We start from the raw sequence: 24,287 nt of genomic DNA, 5'->3' as shown, positions 1-24,287 counted from the left end.
CACTGTAGTTTTTCCAGTTTAGGTTTATGTTTAGTTCTGCCCTCACCTTGGTTTGTTCACTGTAAATAAAACCTCACTCGCATCTCCACCACTGTCTGCAACTTGGGTCCTCATTTAACTCCACCGCACGACTGCTGCCCCAGCCGTGACAAGTTTATGCATTTATTACGTCAAGGCTGGACGACTGTAATTCATTATTATCAGCAAGTCCTAAAAACTCGCTGAAAAGGCTTCAGTTAATCCAAAATGCTGCAGCAAGAGTCCTGACAGGGACTAGAAAGAGAGAGCAGATTTCTCCTGTATCGACTTCCTGTTAAATCCAGAATTGAATTCAAAATCCTGCTCCTCACATACAAGGTCTTAAATAATCAGGCCCCATCTTATCTTAATGACCTTGTAGTACCATATCCCCCTATTAGAGCACTTCGCTCTCGCTCTGCAGGCCTACTTGTTGTTCACAGAGTATTTAAAAGTAGAATGGGAGGCAGAGCCTTCAGTTTTCAGGACCCAAAAATATAGTTGGGGTTTTTTCTGTTGTATTATTGTAGGTTCTTTATCTTACAATATAAAGCACATTGGGGTGACTGTTGTTGTTATTTGGAGGAATTAATAAAAAAAACTTTTATACTTGAAATTCTTTCATTTATTCTACATATTTATTCATCACTGGCTCCATAGTGTTGTTTATGTAATATGTGAAATGTTGCTAGTATTGATTTGGTGCTGTATAAATAAACACAATTAAATCGAATGTGTCTCTATAAAACCTGCCCTCAGTTATAACCCAAGTGTCAGGGCTCAATGGCTCATGAAAAGGAATGGAGTCAAGCACAGAACCAAAAAACGGAGGCTGAGTGACTTTTAACAGAAATGTATTTTACTAGATTTCTTGACGGAGAAAGCTGAATCACGGCTAAATTCAACAGCAAGCGAGGTATTATGAGAAGTGCAGAGCTGAGGCCAGAACATAAGCTGAGGCAGGTCAAAGGAACAACAGGGGCAGAAACGGGCGAATAGAAACTATCCAGGATCACTGGAACAAAGGAGATAATAATCAGAGTGGTCCACAGTGTAGTGAATGAGTCCAAGATTTAAAAACTAAGAGGTGTTACGTGGCTGCAGGTGGAGATCAGCTGGAGGAGGAGATGAATTAAATCTGGGTACAGAGTGAGATGTGGGTGCACAGGGAGGCAGGCAGCTGAGGATGGCAGTTTGCAAGAGTGAGTTTTCCCAGCAGTGGCAGGCCAGAATCCTGAGGCGTGACTTATGGCGAGAGTTGGAAGATGTATCCAGGTGCCGACTAGGGAACAGGAAAAGAGGGTTACGCGAAACAAGCTGAGGAGCACAAGACAAAATGTGAGGCAGAGAACTGACTGTGCTAAGCACACAATCTGGAGAAGGTTCATTGTGAGTGCTGCTCATAGATACTGCCGGAGTAATTGGCAACAGGTGAGGAGCACGGAGGAGTGAGGAGGGCTCCACCCAGGCGAGGAGAGCTGATGCTGTGGAAAGTTACTCAGACTCACCCGGATCATGACACCAAGAGTCCAGTGAACTGAACACATAACCACAGTAACCAGAATGCAGTTTTCTCATTTGTGTCATTTGCTGTTTATTCATGCAGAGATTCTCACTGAGTGTCAGCTCAAACTCAAGTCAGACCTGAAGCAGAAGTTCCAGTGTGTGCTCGAGGGGATTTCTACAACAGAAAACCCGACCCTCCTGAGTCAGATCTACACAGAGCTCTATATCACAGGGGGAGGGACTGCAGAGGTTAATGATGAACATGAGGTCAGACAGATTGAAACAGCATCCAGGAAACCAGACAGACCAGAAACAACCATCAGACAAGAAGACATCTTTAAACTCCCACCTGGAAGAGATAAACCAATCAGAACAGTGCTGACAATGGGAGTGGCTGGCATTGGGAAAACAGTCCTAACACAGAAGTTCACCCTGGACTGGGCTGAAGACAAAGCCAACCAGGACATCCAGTTCATGTTTCCATTCACTTTCAGAAAGCTGAATCTGCTGAAAGAGGAAAAGTTCAGCTTGGTGGAACTTGTTCATCACATCTTTACTGAAACCAAAAAAGCAGGAATCTACATCTTTGAAGACTTCCAGGTTGTGTTCATCTTTGATGGTCTGGATGAGTGTCGACCTCCTCTGGACTTCCACAAAACTACAATCCTGACTGACCCTAGAAAGTCCACCTCAGTGGATGTGCTGCTGATAAACCTCATCAGGGGGAAACTGCTTCCCTCTGCTCGCCTCTGGATAACCACACGACCTGCAGCAGCCAATAAGATCCTTTGTGACATTGTTGACATGGTGACAGAAGTCAGAGGGTTCACTGACCCACAGAAGGAGGAGTACTTCAGGAAGAGATTCGGAGATGAGGAGCAGGCCAGCAGCATCATCTCCCACATCAAGACATCACGAAGCCTCCACATCATGTGCCACATCCCAGTCTTCTGCTGGATCACTGCTACAGTTCTGGAGTTTGTCATGAAGAACAAAGAGAGCAAAGATCTGCCTAAGACTCTCACAGAGCTCTACCTACGTCTTGTGCTATTTCACCTAAAAACGAAGGACATCAAGTATGATGGAGGAGCTGAGACAGAGTCGTGCAGGAAGATCATTGAGTCTCTGGGAAAACTGGCCTTTGATCAGCTGCAGAAAGGAAACCTGATCTTCTATAAATCAGACCTGACAGAGTGTGGCATCGATATCAGAGCAGCCTCAGTGTACTCAGGAGTGTTCACACAGATCTTTAAAGCTGATGAGTGCCACATGTTCAACAACGTTGTTTACTGTTTCATCCATCTGAGCATTCAGGAGTTCTTTGCTGCTCTTCATGTCTATCTGACCTTCATCAACTCTGGAGTCAACCTGCTTAAGAAACAATCTCCTCGCTTTAAAATCTTCCAGAAAACACTTACTGTAAAAGACTTCTACCAGAGTGCTGTGGACAAAGCCTTAGAGAGTCCAAATGGACACCTGGACTTGTTCCTCCGCTTCCTCCTGGGTCTTTCACTGCAGACCAATCAGGATCTTCTATGCATGCTGACACAGACAGGAAGTAGCTCACAGACCAATCAGGAAACAGTCCAGTACATCAAGAAGAAGCTCAGTGGGAAACTGTCTGCAGAGAAAAGCATCAACCTGTTCCACTGTCTGAATGAACTGGATGATCGTTCTCTAGTGGAGGAGATCCAACAGTCCCTGAGATCAGGACGTCTCTCCACAGATCAACTGTCTCCTGCTCAGTGGTCGGCTCTGGTCTTCATCTTACTGTCATCAGATCTGGATGAGTTCGACCTGGAGAAATACTCCGGTTCAGAGAAGGCATTTTTGAAGCTGCTGCCAGTGGTCAAAGCATCCAAGAAAGTGCTGTAAGTGAATCTATGAACAAATATGTTTAATAATGCTAGATGAATAAAAGAATATGTCTCCATTGTTATTCTTCCTCAGGCTGAGAGATTGTAAACTCTCAAAAAGAAGCTTTGAAGCTTTGTCTGAAATTCTCAGCTCCCCATCCAATCATCTGAGAGAGCTGGACCTGAGCTCGAACAAGCTGCAGGATTCAGGATTGGATTTGCTGTGTGTTGGACTAAAGAGTCCTGACTGTAAACTTGAAACTCTCAGGTAAGGATACAGACTTTTTGACACTTTTTGACTCTTAAATCTGTAAGTTTATCTTGATGTGGACGTTCAAAGTCAGCACAATTTTCCTTTTAAGTTCCTGAGTTTATATTTTTGACTGTCAGGTTGTCTGGACAGATGTTTTTATTTTATTTTATTTTTTTACTTGTCCCTAAAGTCAGAACTAAACCCACATGTAGATGACTTTCTGTTACTGGAGCAGCCTTCCTGAAGACAGCAGTGTGTTTTCATGCTTTTAAAGCCAAACTCACCTTTCAGACCTGGCTTTCATTTATTATCTATTTTTATTTGTTTATTATATATTTATTTCTACTGTTTAACTACTGCTCACATCTGTTATCCTCCTTTTTAATTGTTCATTTCTTTTTACCCAGTGTTTCTATATTGCACTTTGTATTTGTCATCTATATTTATCATGCACTACTTTGCTCATTTATTGTTTGCTTTTAATGTTATTAAATTCCGGTCCTTTGGTATTCTTTACGGCCAAAAAGACACGGCTCAAAAGTGGTCTTTTTACTTTAAAAGATTATCTTTATTTTACATATCCGGATATGGAGACCTGAACACACAACCCCAGGTCTGAAGCACAAAACAGGAAGCCTAGTCATTTATATAGACGTCACACACACTTTAAGTTTCGATCAAACACTCTGCTTAGTTTCACTTTTTGCCTGCAAAAGCATGTAATTTCCTGTCAGTCCTGTCGGCACAGAGTGTACTCAGAGTTGGGCCTTTCTTATAAAGCAATATAATCAGCATATAAGTATTTAAGATTATAAATTTAAACCTCAACAATGTTCTTACCTGGTCTCTGGTTTGTTTGTTTGTTTGTTTGTTTGTTTGTTTGTTTGTTTGTTTGTTTGTTTGTTTGTTTGTTTGTTTGTTTGTTTGTTTGTTTGTTTGTTTGTTTGTTTGGTTTGCTCAGTTCTGTTTTTCTGAGGTTTTTAAGTTATTAAATTTGTAACTGTAGTGATTTGTGTGTGTGACAGAGAGGCACTGCTAGGGATTTTTGACACAAGTTGTTCTTGTAAAATCAGTCTGTGAAGGTTCTCAGGCATCCAGGTCACCGTAGTCTAAGAAGCTTGGAAAGAAAAGCGTCTGGACTTCTTTAAGTTTCCTTGAAGATGTTTCACCTCTTATGAGAGAAGCGTCTTCAGTTCTAAGGGTCAAATGGTGGAGTGGGGCAGTCAGTGAAAGGGCAATGGTAGTGTCTCAGGGTTTGTATGTTTGGGGGGTTCAGAGGGAAAAGATGAATGCAGGTCTGGAGTTGGTGTGTGAGAGCAGGGAGTGAATCTGATCAAACATGAGTGTCATGAAGCCTGTTTGCAGTTATTTGCACTGTTTTCCACTCTGGATGTTGTTTCTGTTCAGCTGTGAGTATAAAAGGCTCCATTCTACAACCTGTTTGTGTTAGTTGTTCAATAGAAACATTATTTTGTGCTGATGTTGCACTTCTTTTATTCACAACTAAAGAGTTTTTGAAGTCTGCATCAAACTGATTTAAATGACTTTTGAATATTACTTTAAATACTTTAGATTTAAAATTCTGATAAAAGTTTAAATACAAAGATCACTATATTCTAATGTTTTGGCTGCAGTGTGTTTTTGCAGACAGGTATAACAGAACAGCTTTAGTGTTTAGATTTTTTAAACTTGAGTATGAATTTATACAAAATGCAGCAAGAGATTAAAAAAAACGTTTGATTATAAAATCGACTATATTGGATTCATATCGATATCGGACATGAAAAGTGGCATCGTTCCATCTCTGCTTTGATTAGAGACACAGCTCTGTGTTTTCCAATTTGTCATTTTGAAAAGTTACATTTCTTCACTGTTGAACAGCAGAAATGAGACTTTCCTGTCAGAGGTCATTTTTTCAATAATGAGGTGAATCAACCATGAAAACCATGAATCAACATGTGAACATGAGCTGATGCTGCTGAAGTGAAGCAAAGTTACAGAGGTTTGATTACAGACACAGCTGAGAGTTTGTAATCTGTCATCATTTTAAAAAGTTTCCATGGAACAGCAGAAATGAGGCTTTACTGTCAGAGGCCGACAGCACTGAACACAACAGCAGACTGGTGGCTAATAAACAGTGAATGATGCAGAAACAGATGTTTGAAGCTGTTCTTGGAGTACACTGAGAGAGAGAGAGCTGTGCAGGCAGGAACAGCCAAAGTCAGAGAGAATTCATGAGCATATTGATCAAACGTGAAGCAGAGTTTGGATCTTCTTTTGCTGCTGCTTCACTCAGTTTTGGTTGGAGACAGATGAAACCTGCAGCTTCAGGATCTGTGAGCTGTCCACTTTCAGCCCCGACGGCGTGTCCGTGTACGTGCCGTCGAGTGAACGATCCACGCTCTGTGTTTCCATCTTTGTGTGTTTAGCTGCTCTCATTTACTGTTTTAGCTGTTTGCTGCTTGTTGAAATAGTTTGTGAGCTTTAACCTGAGATTCTGGCAAAATACATTTATATTAAACATCGATTCAGGATTGAATGAATCAACATCATTTTATTCAAATTAAAACCATTTAAATGGGAACATGAATTTTTTACAGCCGCCTCTAATGCTGGGTAATGTCAGCTGGTCCATGTGCAGCTGGCTGTGAGGCTCAGGGAGCGTCTACAAAGTGCAACACTGAACACAACATTTCATCATATTTCCTCATAACCCTCTTTTGTCTGACCATTTGATCCCATTTGAATTTGCAATAAAGGATCCACAGAGTTTGGTGACAATAATGACAGTAGATGTTTGTGTGAAAGTGCTGGAAGCAAATGAGTGTGTGATGTTCTTTCAGTGTTGCACTTTGTAGACGCTCCCTGAGCACTGGTCTCACAGCCAGCTGCACATAGAGACCAGTGTTGTTAGTCCAGGTCAGAAGATGACTTGTTGGAATGAAAATGAGCTTGTAGTTTGTCTGCTTTAATAATGTGACTGGAAAAAGGTGTTGGACTTCAAATATGTCCATTTCTGTCACACTTCACCTTTAAAAGTGAAGCCATGTGGTTCCTGGAAGGAAAAACACGACTTTTTCAAGTCTTTGTCCTGTTTTTATGAGAAATGTACGACTTTAATGTGAAACATTCAGAGTTTTTTCTCTTGTTGTGTTTGTTTGAAGCTGCTTCCTGTTGGCTTCAGCTGTTTGGAGTTTCCATTTTCTAAACTTCTACATTCTGAAGCTTCTTCAGCTCTGGACAGATGATGAAACACTGAATGATTTCAAGCACTTTGTCTAATAAACTTACATCTTTCATTCTTTATACAGATTGGAGGACTGTGGTTTGTCAGAGATCAGCTGTGATTATCTGGCAGCAGCACTGAAGTCCAACCCCTCCCATCTGAGAGAGCTGGACCTGAGCTTCAACAACAAGCTGCAGGATCCAGGAGTGAAGCATCTGTGTGGTTTCCTGGAGAGTCCAGGATGTAAACTTGAAACTCTGAGGTCAGTCAGCATGTTTTAGTTGTGCTGAGATGAATATGATGTGAAAGTTGTGCTGACACTAAACTGCAGACATCAGGCTGATATTATACTGATCCACACTGAGGATCTTCATGGTAAAGTCTGTTTTCTTCTTCTCTGGTTTAGTCCATTGACTGCAGCAGAACAATGTTCACATTTCAAACAGTGATACTCAACGTATGGCCCGCGGCCCACACGCGGCCTGCCCACCTTTCCTGATTCAGAGAGAGGGGACCCTGATTAACTGTGTAGCTTCTTCCTCACAGTTCTAAGTATCAGACACAACAATGAATAATCCACAGCTGACTGTCTTTAGCAGGTCAAAGGTCACGGCACACAGCAGACAGTCAGAAATATTCTAACTCTGATCATTTATCAGTTGTGACACTGTGAGACTTGATCAGAGGTGTGATCATCACAGCAGAGGCCTTTGTGTCAAAGTCACTGAGGATCAAACAGAAACACATGAAGCAGATTTTCCTCTTCTGGCTTTTTATAGCAGATAACCTTCAAAATATTCTGCAGTCGATCAAAAACTGAAGCAAACCATGAAGCAACATGTGAACATGAGCTGATGCTGCTGAAGTGAAGCAAAGTTACAGAGGTTTGATTACAGACACAGCTGAGAGTTTGTAATCTGTCATCATTTTAAAAAGTTTCCATGGAACAGCAGAAATGAGGCTTTACTGTCAGAGGCCGACAGCACTGAACACAACAGCAGACTGGTGGCTAATAAACAGTGAATGATGCAGAAACAGATGTTTGAAGCTGTTCTTGGAGTACACTGAGAGAGAGAGAGCTGTGCAGGCAGGAACAGCCAAAGTCAGAGAGAATTCATGAGCATATTGATCAAACGTGAAGCAGAGTTTGGATCTTCTTTTGCTGCTGCTTCACTCAGTTTTGGTTGGAGACAGATGAAACCTGCAGCTTCAGGATCTGTGAGCTGTCCACTTTCAGCCCCGACGGCGTGTCCGTGTACGTGCCGTCGAGTGAACGATCCACGCTCTGTGTTTCCATCTTTGTGTGTTTAGCTGCTCTCATTTACTGTTTTAGCTGTTTGCTGCTTGTTGAAATAGTTTGTGAGCTTTAACCTGAGATTCTGGCAAAATACATTTATATTAAACATCGATTCAGGATTGAATGAATCAACATCGTTTTATTCAAATTAAAACCATTTAAATGGGAACATGAATTTTTTACAGCCGCCTCTAATGCTGGGTAATGTCAGCTGGTCCATGTGCAGCTGGCTGTGAGGCTCAGGGAGCGTCTACAAAGTGCAACACTGAACACAACATTTCATCATATTTCCTCATAACCCTCTTTTGTCTGACCATTTGATCCCATTTGAATTTGCAATAAAGGATCCACAGAGTTTGGTGACAATAATGACAGTAGATGTTTGTGTGAAAGTGCTGAAAGCAAATGAGTGTGTGATGTTCTTTCAGTGTTGCACTTTGTAGACGCTCCCTGAGCACTGGTCTCACAGCCAGCTGCACATAGAGACCAGTGTTGTTAGTCCAGGTCAGAAGATGACTTGTTGGAATGAAAATGAGCTTGTAGTTTGTCTGCTTTAATAATGTGACTGGAAAAAGGTGTTGGACTTCAAATATGTCCATTTCTGTCACACTTCACCTTTAAAAGTGAAGCCATGTGGTTCCTGGAAGGAAAAACACGACTTTTTCAAGTCTTTGTCCTGTTTTTATGAGAAATGTACGACTTTAATGTGAAACATTCAGAGTTTTTTCTCTTGTTGTGTTTGTTTGAAGCTGCTTCCTGTTGGCTTCAGCTGTTTGGAGTTTCCATTTTCTAAACTTCTACATTCTGAAGCTTCTTCAGCTCTGGACAGATGATGAAACACTGAATGATTTCAAGCACTTTGTCTAATAAACTTACATCTTTCATTCTTTATACAGATTGGAGGACTGTGGTTTGTCAGAGATCAGCTGTGATTATCTGGCAGCAGCACTGAAGTCCAACCCCTCCCATCTGAGAGAGCTGGACCTGAGCTTCAACAACAAGCTGCAGGATCCAGGAGTGAAGCATCTGTGTGGTTTCCTGGAGAGTCCAGGATGTAAACTTGAAACTCTGAGGTCAGTCAGCATGTTTTAGTTGTGCTGAGATGAATATGATGTGAAAGTTGTGCTGACACTAAACTGCAGACATCAGGCTGATATTATACTGATCCACACTGAGGATCTTCATGGTAAAGTCTGTTTTCTTCTTCTCTGGTTTAGTCCATTGACTGCAGCAGAACAATGTTCACATTTCAAACAGTGATACTCAACGTATGGCCCGCGGCCCACACGCGGCCTGCCCACCTTTCCTGATTCAGAGAGAGGGGACCCTGATTAACTGTGTAGCTTCTTCCTCACAGTTCTAAGTATCAGACACAACAATGAATAATCCACAGCTGACTGTCTTTAGCAGGTCAAAGGTCACGGCACACAGCAGACAGTCAGAAATATTCTAACTCTGATCATTTATCAGTTGTGACACTGTGAGACTTGATCAGAGGTGTGATCATCACAGCAGAGGCCTTTGTGTCAAAGTCACTGAGGATCAAACAGAAACACATGAAGCAGATTTTCCTCTTCTGGCTTTTTATAGCAGATAACCTTCAAAATATTCTGCAGTCGATCAAAAACTGAAGCAAACCATGAAGCAACATGTGAACATGAGCTGATGCTGCTGAAGTGAAGCAAAGTTACAGAGGTTTGATTACAGACACAGCTGAGAGTTTGTAATCTGTCATCATTTTAAAAAGTTTCCATGGAACAGCAGAAATGAGGCTTTACTGTCAGAGGCCGACAGCACTGAACACAACAGCAGACTGGTGGCTAATAAACAGTGAATGATGCAGAAACAGATGTTTGAAGCTGTTCTTGGAGTACACTGAGAGAGAGAGAGCTGTGCAGGCAGGAACAGCCAAAGTCAGAGAGAATTCATGAGCATATTGATCAAACGTGAAGCAGAGTTTGGATCTTCTTTTGCTGCTGCTTCACTCAGTTTTGGTTGGAGACAGATGAAACCTGCAGCTTCAGGATCTGTGAGCTGTCCACTTTCAGCCCCGACGGCGTGTCCGTGTACGTACCGTCGAGTGAACGATCCACGCTCTGTGTTTCCATCTTTGTGTGTTTAGCTGCTCTCATTTACTGTTTTAGCTGTTTGCTGCTTGTTGAAATAGTTTGTGAGCTTTAACCTGAGATTCTGGCAAAATACATTTATATTAAACATCGATTCAGGATTGAATGAATCAACATCGTTTTATTCAAATTAAAACCATTTAAATGGGAACATGAATTTTTTACAGCCGCCTCTAATGCTGGGTAATGTCAGCTGGTCCATGTGCAGCTGGCTGTGAGGCTCAGGGAGCGTCTACAAAGTGCAACACTGAAAGAACATCATCCATAAATATTGAGTAAGAACTGGACTGTCATACAGCGAGACTCGAATGCCTTTAAACATCAGCTTATCCTGCTGATCCAAGTCCAACACTGAGTTTGTAAAAACATGTTTGTCAATCATTTTGTTTGGTTTCTGAGGAAAATGATTCAATAAGTTGCTGCTAATACACAACATTTCATCATATTTCCTCATAACCCTCTTTTGTCTGACCATTTGATCCCATTTGAATTTGCAATAAAGGATCCACAGAGTTTGGTGACAATAATGACAGTAGATGTTTGTGTGAAAGTGCTGGAAGCAAATGAGTGTGTGATGTTCTTTCAGTGTTGCACTTTGTAGACGCTCCCTGAGCACTGGTCTCACAGCCAGCTGCACATAGAGACCAGTGTTGTTAGTCCAGGTCAGAAGATGACTTGTTGGAATGAAAATGAGCTTGTAGTTTGTCTGCTTTAATAATGTGACTGGAAAAAGGTGTTGGACTTCAAATATGTCCATTTCTGTCACACTTCACCTTTAAAAGTGAAGCCATGTGGTTCCTGGAAGGAAAAACACGACTTTTTCAAGTCTTTGTCCTGTTTTTATGAGAAATGTATGACTTTAATGTGAAACATTCAGAGTTTTTTCTCTTGTTGTGTTTGTTTGAAGCTGCTTCCTGTTGGCTTCAGCTGTTTGGAGTTTCCATTTTCTAAACTTCTACATTCTGAAGCTTCTTCAGCTCTGAACAGATGATGAAACACTGAATGATTTCAAGCACTTTGTCTAATAAACTTACATCTTTCATTCTTTATACAGATTGGAGGACTGTGGTTTGTCAGAGATCAGCTGTGATTATCTGGCAGCAGCACTGAAGTCCAACCCCTCCCATCTGAGAGAGCTGGACCTGAGCTTCAACAACAAGCTGCAGGATCCAGGAGTGAAGCATCTGTGTGGTTTCCTGGAGAGTCCAGGATGTAAACTTGAAACTCTGAGGTCAGTCAGCATGTTTTAGTTGTGCTGAGATGAATATGATGTGAAAGTTGTGCTGACACTAAACTGCAGACATCAGGCTGATATTATACTGATCCACACTGAGGATCTTCATGGTAAAGTCTGTTTTCTTCTTCTCTGGTTTAGTCCATTGACTGCAGCAGAACAATGTTCACATTTCAAACAGTGATACTCAACGTATGGCCCGCGGCCCACACGCGGCCTGCCCACCTTTCCTGATTCAGAGAGAGGGGACCCTGATTAACTGTGTAGCTTCTTCCTCACAGTTCTAAGTATCAGACACAACAATGAATAATCCACAGCTGACTGTCTTTAGCAGGTCAAAGGTCACGGCACACAGCAGACAGTCAGAAATATTCTAACTCTGATCATTTATCAGTTGTGACACTGTGAGACTTGATCAGAGGTGTGATCATCACAGCAGAGGCCTTTGTGTCAAAGTCACTGAGGATCAAACAGAAACACATGAAGCAGATTTTCCTCTTCTGGCTTTTTATAGCAGATAACCTTCAAAATATTCTGCAGTCGATCAAAAACTGAAGCAAACCATGAAGCAACATGTGAACATGAGCTGATGCTGCTGAAGTGAAGCAAAGTTACAGAGGTTTGATTACAGACACAGCTGAGAGTTTGTAATCTGTCATCATTTTAAAAAGTTTCCATGGAACAGCAGAAATGAGGCTTTACTGTCAGAGGCCGACAGCACTGAACACAACAGCAGACTGGTGGCTAATAAACAGTGAATGATGCAGAAACAGATGTTTGAAGCTGTTCTTGGAGTACACTGAGAGAGAGAGAGCTGTGCAGGCAGGAACAGCCAAAGTCAGAGAGAATTCATGAGCATATTGATCAAACGTGAAGCAGAGTTTGGATCTTCTTTTGCTGCTGCTTCACTCAGTTTTGGTTGGAGACAGATGAAACCTGCAGCTTCAGGATCTGTGAGCTGTCCACTTTCAGCCCCGACGGCGTGTCCGTGTACGTGCCGTCGAGTGAACGATCCACGCTCTGTGTTTCCATCTTTGTGTGTTTAGCTGCTCTCATTTACTGTTTTAGCTGTTTGCTGCTTGTTGAAATAGTTTGTGAGCTTTAACCTGAGATTCTGGCAAAATACATTTATATTAAACATCGATTCAGGATTGAATGAATCAACATCGTTTTATTCAAATTAAAACCATTTAAATGGGAACATGAATTTTTTACAGCCGCCTCTAATGCTGGGTAATGTCAGCTGGTCCATGTGCAGCTGGCTGTGAGGCTCAGGGAGCGTCTACAAAGTGCAACACTGAAAGAACATCATCCATAAATATTGAGTAAGAACTGGACTCTCATACAGCAAGACTCGAATGCCTTTAAACATCAGCTTATCCTGCTGATCCAAGTCCAACACTGAGTTTGTAAAAACATGTTTGTCAATCATTTTGTTTGGTTTCTGAGGAAAATGATTCAATAAGTTGCTGCTAATACACAACATTTCATCATATTTCCTCATAAGCCTCTTTTGTCTGACCATTTGATCCCATTTGAATTTGCAATAAAGGATCCACAGAGTTTGGTGACAATAATGACAGTAGATGTTTGTGTGAAAGTGCTGGAAGCAAATGAGTGTGTGATGTTCTTTCAGTGTTGCACTTTGTAGACGCTCCCTGAGCACTGGTCTCACAGCCAGCTGCACATAGAGACCAGTGTTGTTAGTCCAGGTCAGAAGATGACTTGTTGGAATGAAAATGAGCTTGTAGTTTGTCTGCTTTAATAATGTGACTGGAAAAAGGTGTTGGACTTCAAATATGTCCATTTCTGTCACACTTCACCTTTAAAAGTGAAGCCATGTGGTTCCTGGAAGGAAAAACACGACTTTTTCAAGTCTTTTTCCTGTTTTTATGAGAAATGTACGACTTTAATGTGAAACATTCAGAGTTTTTTCTCTTGTTGTGTTTGTTTGAAGCTGCTTCCTGTTGGCTTCAGCTGTTTGGAGTTTCCATTTTCTAAACTTCTACATTCTGAACCTTCTTCAGCTCTGAACAGATGATGAAACACTGAATGATTTCAAGCACTTTGTCTAATAAACTTACATCTTTCATTCTTTATACAGATTGTGGGACTGTGGTTTGTCAGAGATCAGCTGTGATTATCTGGCAGCAGCACTGAAGTCCAACCCCTCCCATCTGAGAGAGCTGGACCTGAGCTTCAACAACAAGCTGCAGGATCCAGGAGTGAAGCATCTGTGTGGTTTCCTGGAGAGTCCAGGATGTAAACTTGAAACTCTGAGGTCAGTCAGCATGTTTTAGTTGTGCTGAGATGAATATGATGTGAAAGTTGTGCTGACACTAAACTGCAGACATCAGGCTGATATTATACTGATCCACACTGAGGATCTTCATGGTAAAGTCTATTTTCTTCTTCTCTGGTTTAGTCCATTGACTGCAGCAGAACAATGTTCACATTTCAAACAGTGATACTCAACGTATGGCCCGCGGCCCACACGCGGCCTGCCCACCTTTCCTGATTCAGAGAGAGGGGACCCTGATTAACTGTGTAGCTTCTTCCTCACAGTTCTAAGTATCAGACACAACAATGAATAATCCACAGCTGACTGTCTTTAGCAGGTCAAAGGTCACGGCACACAGCAGACAGTCAGAAATATTCTAACTCTGATCATTTATCAGTTGTGACACTGTGAGACTTGATCAGAGGTGTGATCATCACAGCAGAGGCCTTTGTGTCAAAGTCACTGAGGATCAAACAGAAACACATGAAGCAGATTTTCCTCTTCTGGCTTTTTATAGCAGATAACCTTCAAAATATTCTGCAGTCGATCAAAAACTGAAGCAAACCATGAAGCAACATGTGAACATGAGCTGATGCTGCTGAAGTGAAGCAAAGTTACAGAGGTTTGATTACAGACACAGCTGAGAGTTTGTAATCTGTCATCATTTTAAAAAGTTTCCATGGAACAGCAGAAATGAGGCTTTACTGTCAGAGGCCGACAGCACTGAACACAACAGCAGACTGGTGGCTAATAAACAGTGAATGATGCAGAAACAGATGTTTGAAGCTGTTCTTGGAGTACACTGAGAGAGAGAGAGCTGTGCAGGCAGGAACAGCCAAAGTCAGAGAGAATTCATGAGCATATTTATCAAACGTGAAGCAGAGTTTGGATCTTCTTTTGCTGCTGCTTCACTCAGTTTTGGTTGGAGACAGATGAAACCTGCAGCTTCAGGATCTGTGAGCTGTCCACTTTCAGCCCCGACGGCGTGTCCGTGTACGTGCCGTCGAGTGAACGATCCACGCTCTGTGTTTCCATCTTTGTGTGTTTAGCTGCTCTCATTTACTGTTTTAGCTGTTTGCTGCTTGTTGAAATAGTTTGTGAGCTTTAACCTGAGATTCTGGCAAAATACATTTATATTAAACATCGATTCAGGATTGAATGAATCAACATCGTTTTATTCAAATTAAAACCATTTAAATGGGAACATGAATTTTTTACAGCCGCCTCTAATGCTGGGTAATGTCAGCTGGTCCATGTGCAGCTGGCTGTGAGGCTCAGGGAGCGTCTACAAAGTGCAACACTGAAAGAACATCATCCATAAATATTGAGTAAGAACTGGACTCTCATACAGCAAGACTCGAATGCCTTTAAACATCAGCTTATCCTGCTGATCCAAGTCCAACACTGAGTTTGTAAAAACATGTTTGTCAATCATTTTGTTTGGTTTCTGAGGAAAATGATTCAATAAGTTGCTGCTAATACACAACATTTCATCAGATTTCCTCATAACCCTCTTTTGTCTGACCATTTGATCCCATTTGAATTTGCAATAAAGGATCCACAGAGTTTGGTGACAATAATGACAGTAGATGTTTGTGTGAAAGTGCTGGAAGCAAATGAGTGTGTGATGTTCTTTCAGTGTTGCACTTTGTAGACGCTCCCTGAGCACTGGTCTCACAGCCAGCTGCACATAGAGACCAGTGTTGTTAGTCCAGGTCAGAAGATGACTTGTTGGAATGAAAATGAGCTTGTAGTTTGTCTGCTTTAATAATGTGACTGGAAAAAGGTGTTGGACTTCAAATATGTCCATTTCTGTCACACTTCACCTTTAAAAGTGAAGCCATGTGGTTCCTGGAAGGAAAAACACGACTTTTTCAAGTCTTTGTCCTGTTTTTATGAGAAATGTACGACTTTAATGTGAAACATTCAGAGTTTTTTCTCTTGTTGTGTTTGTTTGAAGCTGCTTCCTGTTGGCTTCAGCTGTTTGGAGTTTCCATTTTCTAAACTTCTACATTCTGAACCTTCTTCAGCTCTGAACAGATGATGAAACACTGAATGATTTCAAGCACTTTGTCTAATAAACTTACATCTTTCATTCTTTATACAGATTGAGTTTCTGTGGTTTGTCAGAGATCAGCTGTGATTATCTGGCAGCAGCACTGAAGTCCAACCCCTCCCATCTGAGAGAGCTGGAGCTGAGCTCCAACAACAAGCTGCAGGATCCAGGAGTGAAGCATCTGTGTGGTTTCCTGGAGAGTCCAGGATGTAAACTTGAAACTCTGAGGTCAGTCAGCATGTTTTAGTTGTGCTGAGATGAATATGATGTGAAAGTTGTGCTGACACTAAACTGCAGACATCAGGCTGATATTATACTGATCCACACTGAGGATCTTCATGGTAAAGTCTGTTTTCTTCTTCTCTGGTTTAGTCCATTGACTGCAGCAGAACAATGTTCACATTTCAAACAGTGATACTCAACGTATGGCCCGCGGCCCACACGCGGCCTGCCCACCTTTCCTGATTCAGAGAGAGGGGACCCTGATTAACTGTGTAGCTTCTTCCTCACAGTTCTAAGTATCAGACACAACAATGAATAATCCACAGCTGACTGTCTTTAGCAGGTCAAAGGTCACGGCACACAGCAGACAGTCAGAAATATTCTAACTCTGATCATTTATCAGTTGTGACACTGTGAGACTTGATCAGAGGTGTGATCATCACAGCAGAGACCTTTGTGTCAAAGTCACTGAGGATCAAACAGAAACACATGAAGCAGATTTTCCTCTTCTGGCTTTTTATAGCAGATAACCTTCAAAATATTCTGCAGTCGATCAAAAACTGAAGCAAACCATGAAGCAACATGTGAACATGAGCTGATGCTGCTGAAGTGAAGCAAAGTTACAGAGGTTTGATTACAGACACAGCTGAGAGTTTGTAATCTGTCATCATTTTAAAAAGTTTCCATGGAACAGCAGAAATGAGGCTTTACTGTCAGAGGCCGACAGCACTGAACACAACAGCAGACTGGTGGCTAATAAACAGTGAATGATGCAGAAACAGATGTTTGAAGCTGTTCTTGGAGTACACTGAGAGAGAGAGAGCTGTGCAGGCAGGAACAGCCAAAGTCAGAGAGAATTCATGAGCATATTGATCAAACGTGAAGCAGAGTTTGGATCTTCTTTTGCTGCTGCTTCACTCAGTTTTGGTTGGAGACAGATGAAACCTGCAGCTTCAGGATCTGTGAGCTGTCCACTTTCAGCCCCGACGGCGTGTCCGTGTACGTGCCGTGGAGTGAACGATCCACGCTCTGTGTTTCCATCTTTGTGTGTTTAGCTGCTCTCATTTACTGTTTTAGCTGTTTGCTGCTTGTTGAAATAGTTTGTGAGCTTTAACCTGAGATTCTGGCAAAATACATTTATATTAAACATCGATTCAGGATTGAATGAATCAACATCGTTTTATTCAAATTAAAACCATTTAAATGGGAACATGAATTTTTTACAGCCGCCTCTAATGCTGGGTAATGTCAGCTGGTCCATGTGCAGCTGGCTGTGAGGCTCAGGGAGCGTCTACAAAGTGCAACACTGAAAGAACATCATCCATAAATATTGAGTAAGAACTGGACTCTCATACAGCGAGACTCAAATGCCTTTAAACATCAGCTTATCCTGCTGATCCAAGTCCAACACTGAGTTTGTAAAAACATGTTTGTCAATCATTTTGTTTGGTTTCTGAGGAAAATGATTCAATAACTTGCTGCTAATACACAACATTTCATCATATTTCCTCATAACCCTCTTTTGTCTGACCATTTGATCCCATTTGAATTTGCAATAAAGGATCCACAGAGTTTGGTGACAATAATGACAGTAGATGTTTGTGTGAAAGTGCTGGAAGCAAATGAGTGTGTGATGTTCGTTCAGTGTTGCACTTTGTAGACGCTCCCTGAGCACTGGTCTCACAGCCAGCTGCACATAGAGACCAGTGTTGTTAGTCCAGGTCAGAAGATGACTTGTTGGAATGAAAATGAGCTTGTAGTTTGTCTGCTTTAATAATGTGACTGGAAAAAGGTGTTGGATTTCAAATATGTCCATTTCTGTCACACTTCACCTTTAAAAGTGAAGCCATGTGGTTCCTGGAAGGAAATACACGACTTTTTCAAGTCTTTGTCCTGTTTTTATGAGAAATGTACGACTTTAATGTGAAACATTCAGAGTTTTTTCTCTTGTTGTGTTTGTTTGAAGCTGCTTCCTGTTGGCTTCAGCTGTTTGGAGTTTCCATTTTCTAAACTTCTACATTCTGAACCTTCTTCAGCTCTGAACAGATGATGAAACACTGAATGATTTCAAGCACTTTGTCTAATAAACTTACATCTTTCATTCTTTATACAGATTGTGGGACTGTGGTTTGTCAGAGATCAGCTGTGATTATCTGGCAGCAGCACTGAAGTCCAACCCCTCCCATCTGAGAGAGCTGGACCTGAGCGACAACAACAACCTGAAGGATCCAGGAGTGAAGCATCTGTGTGGTTTCCTGGAGAGTCCAGGATGTAAACTTGAAACTCTGAGGTCAGTCAGCATGTTTTAGTTGTGCTGAGATGAATATGATGTGAAAGTTGTGCTGACACTAAACTGCAGACATCAGGCTGATATTATACTGATCCACACTGAGGATCTTCATGGTAAAGTCTGTTTTCTTCTTCTCTGGTTTAGTCCATTGACTGCAGCAGAACAATGTTCACATTTCAAACAGTGATACTCAACGTATGGCCCGCGGCCCACACGCGGCCTGCCCACCTTTCCTGATTCAGAGAGAGGGGACCCTGATTAACTGTGTAGCTTCTTCCTCACAGTTCTAAGTATCAGACACAACAATGAATAATCCACAGCTGACTGTCTTTAGCAGGTCAAAGGTCACGGCACACAGCAGACAGTCAGAAATATTCTAACTCTGATCATTTATCAGTTGTGACACTGTGAGACTTGATCAGAGGTGTGATCATCACAGCAGAGGCCTTTGTGTCAAAGTCACTGAGGATCAAACAGAAACACATGAAGCAGATTTTCCTCTTCTGGCTTTTTATAGCAGATAACCTTCAAAATATTCTGCAGTCGATCAAAAACTGAAGCAAACCATGAATCAACATGGGAACATGAATTTTTTACAGCCGCCTCTAATGCTGGGTAATGTCAGCTGGTCCATGTGCAGCTGGCTGTGAGGCTCAGGGAGCGTCTACAAAGTGCAACACTGAAAGAACATCATCCATAAATATTGAGTAAGAACTGGACTCTCATACAGCGAGACTCAAATGCCTTTAAACATCAGCTTATCCTGCTGATCCAAGTCCAACACTGAGTTTGTAAAAACATGTTTGTCAATCATTTTGTTTGGTTTTTGAGGAAAATGATTCAATAACTTGCTGCTAATACACAACATTTCATCATATTTCCTCATAACCCTCTTTTGTCTGACCATTTGATCCCATTTGAATTTGCAATAAAGGATCCACAGAGTTTGGTGACAATAATGACAGTAGATGTTTGTGTGAAAGTGCTGGAAGCAAATGAGTGTGTGATGTTCTTTCAGTGTTGCACTTTGTAGACGCTCCCTGAGCACTGGTCTCACAGCCAGCTGCACATAGAGACCAGTGTTGTTAGTCCAGGTCAGAAGATGACTTGTTGGAATGAAAATGAGCTTGTAGTTTGTCTGCTTTAATAATGTGACTGGAAAAAGGTGTTGGACTTCAAATATGTCCATTTCTGTCACACTTCACCTTTAAAAGTGAAGCCATGTGGTTCCTGGAAGGAAAAACACGACTTTTTCAAGTCTTTGTCCTGTTTTTATGAGAAATGTACGACTTTAATGTGAAACATTCAGAGTTTTTTCTCTTGTTGTGTTTGTTTGAAGCTCCTTCCTGTTGGCTTCAGCTGTTTGGAGTTTCCATTTTCTAAACTTCTACATTCTGAACCTTCTTCAGCTCTGAACAGATGATGAAACACTGAATGATTTCAAGCACTTTGTCTAATAAACTTACATCTTTCATTCTTTATACAGATTGAGTGTCTGTGCTTTGTCAGAGATCAGCTGTGATTATCTGGCAGCAGCACTGAAGTCCAACCCCTCCCATCTGAGAGAGCTGGAGCTGAGCTCCAACAACAAGCTGCAGGATCCAGGAGTGAAGCATCTGTGTGGTTTCCTGGAGAGTCCAGGATGTAAACTTGAAACTCTGAGGTCAGTCAGCATGTTTTAGTTGTGCTGAGATGAATATGATGTGAAAGTTGTGCTGACACTAAACTGCAGACATCAGGCTGATATTATACTGATCCACACTGAGGATCTTCATGGTAAAGTCTGTTTTCTTCTTCTCTGGTTTAGTCCATTGACTGCAGCAGAACAATGTTCACATTTCAAACCTTCAAAGAAGAAGAAAAATCCTCCAGTGGAAAATTCACTGTGAAACTCTCAAACTCTTCATTGCACCTTAAAGTCTGTCTGACACTGAAATCCAAAGCAAAATGTTCGTTTGCTTTACAGACAGCAGTCCAACACAAACATACACACATCATCCAAAACACAGTCCAACATCCAAATCTCCTCCACTGCCAGCATGAATGATGGGAAAGAGAAGGAGGAACACTCTGACATTCAGGGTTAGAATGAGTTTCATCAAGCAGACTGTGAAGATCAAAGCTGCATTAGAAAGCTTACATGAATGAATGAGTGGACAGAAGTGGACAGAGATCATCTGAAGCACTTCAAAGGCTTTAAATCAGCACATTTCTCTTTATTCTTTATCAACTCTGTTAGTTTCTCTCAGTTTTCTGTGGAATGAAGCTAACAGCAGGCTAATAAGATGCTGACCAATAGGTTTCTATTAAAGGTTGTAATTTGTATATGAAAAAGTGCTTTGGCTCAGCAGGGATCAGCTTACAGGTAGAATACAGCTGCTGGATGGGATTAGCATGTCATAGCTATCTACCAAACTGCTAACTGGGGGATTTCAGGCCATCTATGGATCATTTTTGCTAACTGTTTATTCAGCTTAGGCTCACAGGGCTGCAGCCTGTGCCCTAGCTGTCATAGGGCAAGAGGCGTGGTCCACCTGCACAGGTGAGCAGTCCATCACAGGGCCAACAGAGAGCGACAGAGAAGCACTCCCTCACATCCACACCTACAGCCAATGTAGAAGCACCAATGAACCTAAGCAGCATTTCATTGGACTGTGGGAGAACATCCAACCTCCACAGAAAGGCCCAGCTGACCAACAAGCTTCAACCTACAACCTTCTTGCTCTAAGGCACTAGTGCTAACCACTTTTGCCCATTTCAGCCCAAATCCTGCATCTTCCTGTTTCTGACTCCAGGCCAGCTCCACTAACACTTTCTCATCAGACACTGCCACCTAGTGGAGGAAGTCTTAGTTCCATTTGAAGCTTCAGATTACAGTTAGTTCCTTTACAAAGAGGTGGAGGTGGTGGGGCCACAGCACCATCATCACTGAGTGCCATAGGACACTTAACCTTTGTTTCCATATGCTGGGAACTTCCTGTTGTTCCAAGGAGGACTGGAAAATGTGTGAAAATCTCCCAGTCACTTCCTCACAGCACACTTCAATCATTTCCCTCCCACAGCATCAGGACCAGGGCTTTTTCTCTCTTTGGTCCCACTAAGAGATTTCCACACAAACAGCTCATCAGTGGGACTCTCAGAGCTACCAGCCCTTTGCTACAATCACAAAGCTCTTCATTGAAATCAATGATATCAAAGCTGGAATCAAATGAGTCCAAGTCTTCTGCTGATTCAGCATCACATTCATCTTTGCTCCTTGTTCTGCATCCCCACCATGGACTTCATTCCTTTCCAAGCCAGCCTTGAGTGTCCTTTATTCAGCTCATCCTCTGCTTTACTTTTACACCTGATTTTAGCTGCTTTATCTCTCTTTCAACAGGTTTCTGTGCCTCAATCTTTTTCTTCTCTCCCTCATAACAAGACAGCTTCTTCTGCCTGAGAACATGTTGGAGTGATTTACTAATCCAGGGCTGCTTATTGGGGAAAATACTTCCTGTTTCCAAAGTAATCCCCATTTTTCCCAGAAAGAAATGTCAGTAGAAATCGATGATCTAAGTGAGAACATGAGCCTTTAAAAAGTCCCAGTGGGTGCAGTCAAAGCAGTCCCTCAGTCCCAGTATAGAGTCTTTGGTCCAGACTGGAACAGCTGTGTGCCCAGTTTGAGCTCTCTTCAGTGCTGTGACCTGACAGACCCAGAGGGGCCATCACATCACATTTAGAAGCTCCCCTGATGGAGCCACAACACATGTCCAATACTTAGTCTGTCTTGTTGGACCAACTGGAAGAAATGATTCAAGGACTTAGTCACAGAACAGAGATTCAAATCTCCAAAATCCAACTGGCTGCATCAGGACATATAGTCTGAAACTCTGCACAGTTTCCTGTTTGAAGCTGCTTCCTGTTGGCTTCAGCTGTTTGGAGTTTCCATTTTCTAAACTTCTACATTCTGAACCTTCTTCAGCTCTGAACAGATGATGAAACACTGAATGATTTCAAGCACTTTGTCTAATAAACTTACATCTTTCATTCTTTATACAGATTGATGAGCTGTGGTTTGTCAGAGATCAGCTGTGATTATCTGGCAGCAGCACTGAAGTCCAACCCCTCCCATCTGAGAGAGCTGGACCTGAGCGACAACAACAACCTGAAGGATCCAGATGTGAAGCAGCTGTCTGATCTTAAGAAGAGTCCAGACTACAGACTGGAGACTCTGAGGTCAGTAGAGTGATGGAGTGAGTGGGTGGTGCTGTCAGCAGTATTGTACTAAACACAGTCAGTATGAAACAAAGATCCAGTGTTTCCTGTAAAGCTGCAGCTTCTCAGTGAAGCTGTGAGAGGAGAACGGTGACAGGCTTCAGGATTGGACACAAACACTTCCTGTTTCTCACCTTTATGGTCACCATAGTAACGGCTGACACGCTCTGATCAAACGCTGTCAACAGCCAATCAGCTCTCTGAACAAAGCAGCACGCAGACCAATGACTGCATTGATTTCCAAGTTTAAAGCAGTGAAGAACACAGTCTGTAGGTGAGGAAGAATTTAGTGAGAGCAGATGTTTGGATGGAATTCCTCCAGTTAACAGCTGGAACCGTCCATCTGGATTGTTGGGCTTGTTGTTGGGGTTCCTACAGAGCTCAGAGTGGACACACCAAGGTTCTTCTAATGAATGAAAGTCCAAACTCAAACTAGGAGGGAAAAACATTTTCAGCAACTTCAATAAAAATCCAAAGATTAGAAAAAGTGAAGCAACAATGAGTCCTAGTACAGTCCCAGCACTGACGTCCCTGCTGCTCTTTATACTGGATGTGCTGCATCACTGACTGACAGCTGATGAAGAGTCTCTGGAAACACTCGTTTATCTCCTCTGCTCTTCCTCCTTCTCTCTGCAGGTGGAGGGAATGATGGTAAACAGGACGGTGTGTGTGCTGAGAGAGGAGCAGCTGTGTCCTGATGATCCAGAGAGGTTGAAGCAGCAGCAGCTTGTGTGTAGAGACGCTCTGACTGGGCCATGTTACTGGGAGGTGGAGAGGAGAGCTTCATCCAGCAGTGACTGACAGAGGAATGAAGTGCAGATGACTGTCAGTGCTGCAGAGTGAACTGCTCTGAGAGCAGCTCCACTGTCAGACACAATGTAGAGTCCAGCATCAGCCCTGTGTGTCCCTCTGGATCTGACAGAGGATCATCAGTGTATCTGGACTGCTCTGCTGCTGCTCTGTCCTTCTACAGTCTCTGCACAGTCTCTGTCTCACTCTGGAAAGATTTTACAACTTGTTGTAATTACAGAACGTTAATATAATATTCAAACATGTGATCTTCTCTTTATTTCTGAATCTTTACCAAATAAAGAAAAACCAAACGAACAAACAGAAGCTGTCGTGTCCTTTTTCACCACATCTGTGAATCTTTTCTGTGTTTTTCCTCTTTTCCTCCTTCCTGCAGCTCCATCTTCATCATTCTGTGTCCAGTATATGTGAACACGTCCAAAGCATCTGAGCCTCATGTTACCCGTTTGTGTGAGTTACGCCTGTCGTTGTGTTGTGGTGTATAAATAAGGGGCAGGAGACAGCGCTGGATCTCTGAGTTCTTTACTCTCAATTTCTGCAACATCTGCAATATCTAGAAATGCAAACCTGTGAGCTGTGTGTGTTGTGCGTCTGCTCGGCCACCTCTCCTCCGGCCGTGCTGGAAGCAGCTGTGCGTTTGACAGTTTTATCGACTCGACAATAATTGAACAAATTAAATGTTCAAAAATATCAACTTAAGCACTTCAAAGTCAACAAAAAGCTTAAAACAATGAAATAATATTTCACTGACAAAACAACAGCTCATAAGAACGATACACAAAATAATACAGAAACAAACAAATAAAAGTTATTAACCAGGATCCATGTTTTTGTCACAAACACTGAATCAGCTGATTC

At 42.1% G+C, this 24,287-nt stretch overlaps 1 protein-coding gene across 2 annotated transcripts in view; it reads left to right on the top strand.

The window, feature by feature from the left end:
* Positions 1 to 24,287, top strand: part of LOC112432436 (protein NLRC3) — a 3,307,575-nt gene that overhangs the window by 541,147 nt on the left and 2,742,141 nt on the right. The window contains exons 3-4 of one of the 2 annotated variants that reach the window (XM_076881162.1): positions 22,404 to 22,580; positions 23,256 to 23,720. The exons of the other annotated variant lie outside the window; for it this stretch is intronic. Of the exons in view, the coding sequence (XP_076737277.1) occupies positions 22,404 to 22,580; positions 23,256 to 23,268 (190 nt within the window). The 3' untranslated portion in view covers positions 23,269 to 23,720. Of the gene's footprint in view, positions 1 to 22,403; positions 22,581 to 23,255; positions 23,721 to 24,287 lie in introns of those variants that run through there. 2 annotated transcript variants of the gene reach the window in all.

This window comes from Maylandia zebra, unplaced genomic scaffold (genome assembly GCF_041146795.1).
Source record: "Maylandia zebra isolate NMK-2024a unplaced genomic scaffold, Mzebra_GT3a scaffold03, whole genome shotgun sequence".
NCBI lineage: Eukaryota > Metazoa > Chordata > Actinopteri > Cichliformes > Cichlidae > Maylandia > Maylandia zebra.
The sequence above is the reverse complement of the archived record's forward strand: the minus strand, read 5'-3'. Positions and strand labels throughout refer to the sequence as shown.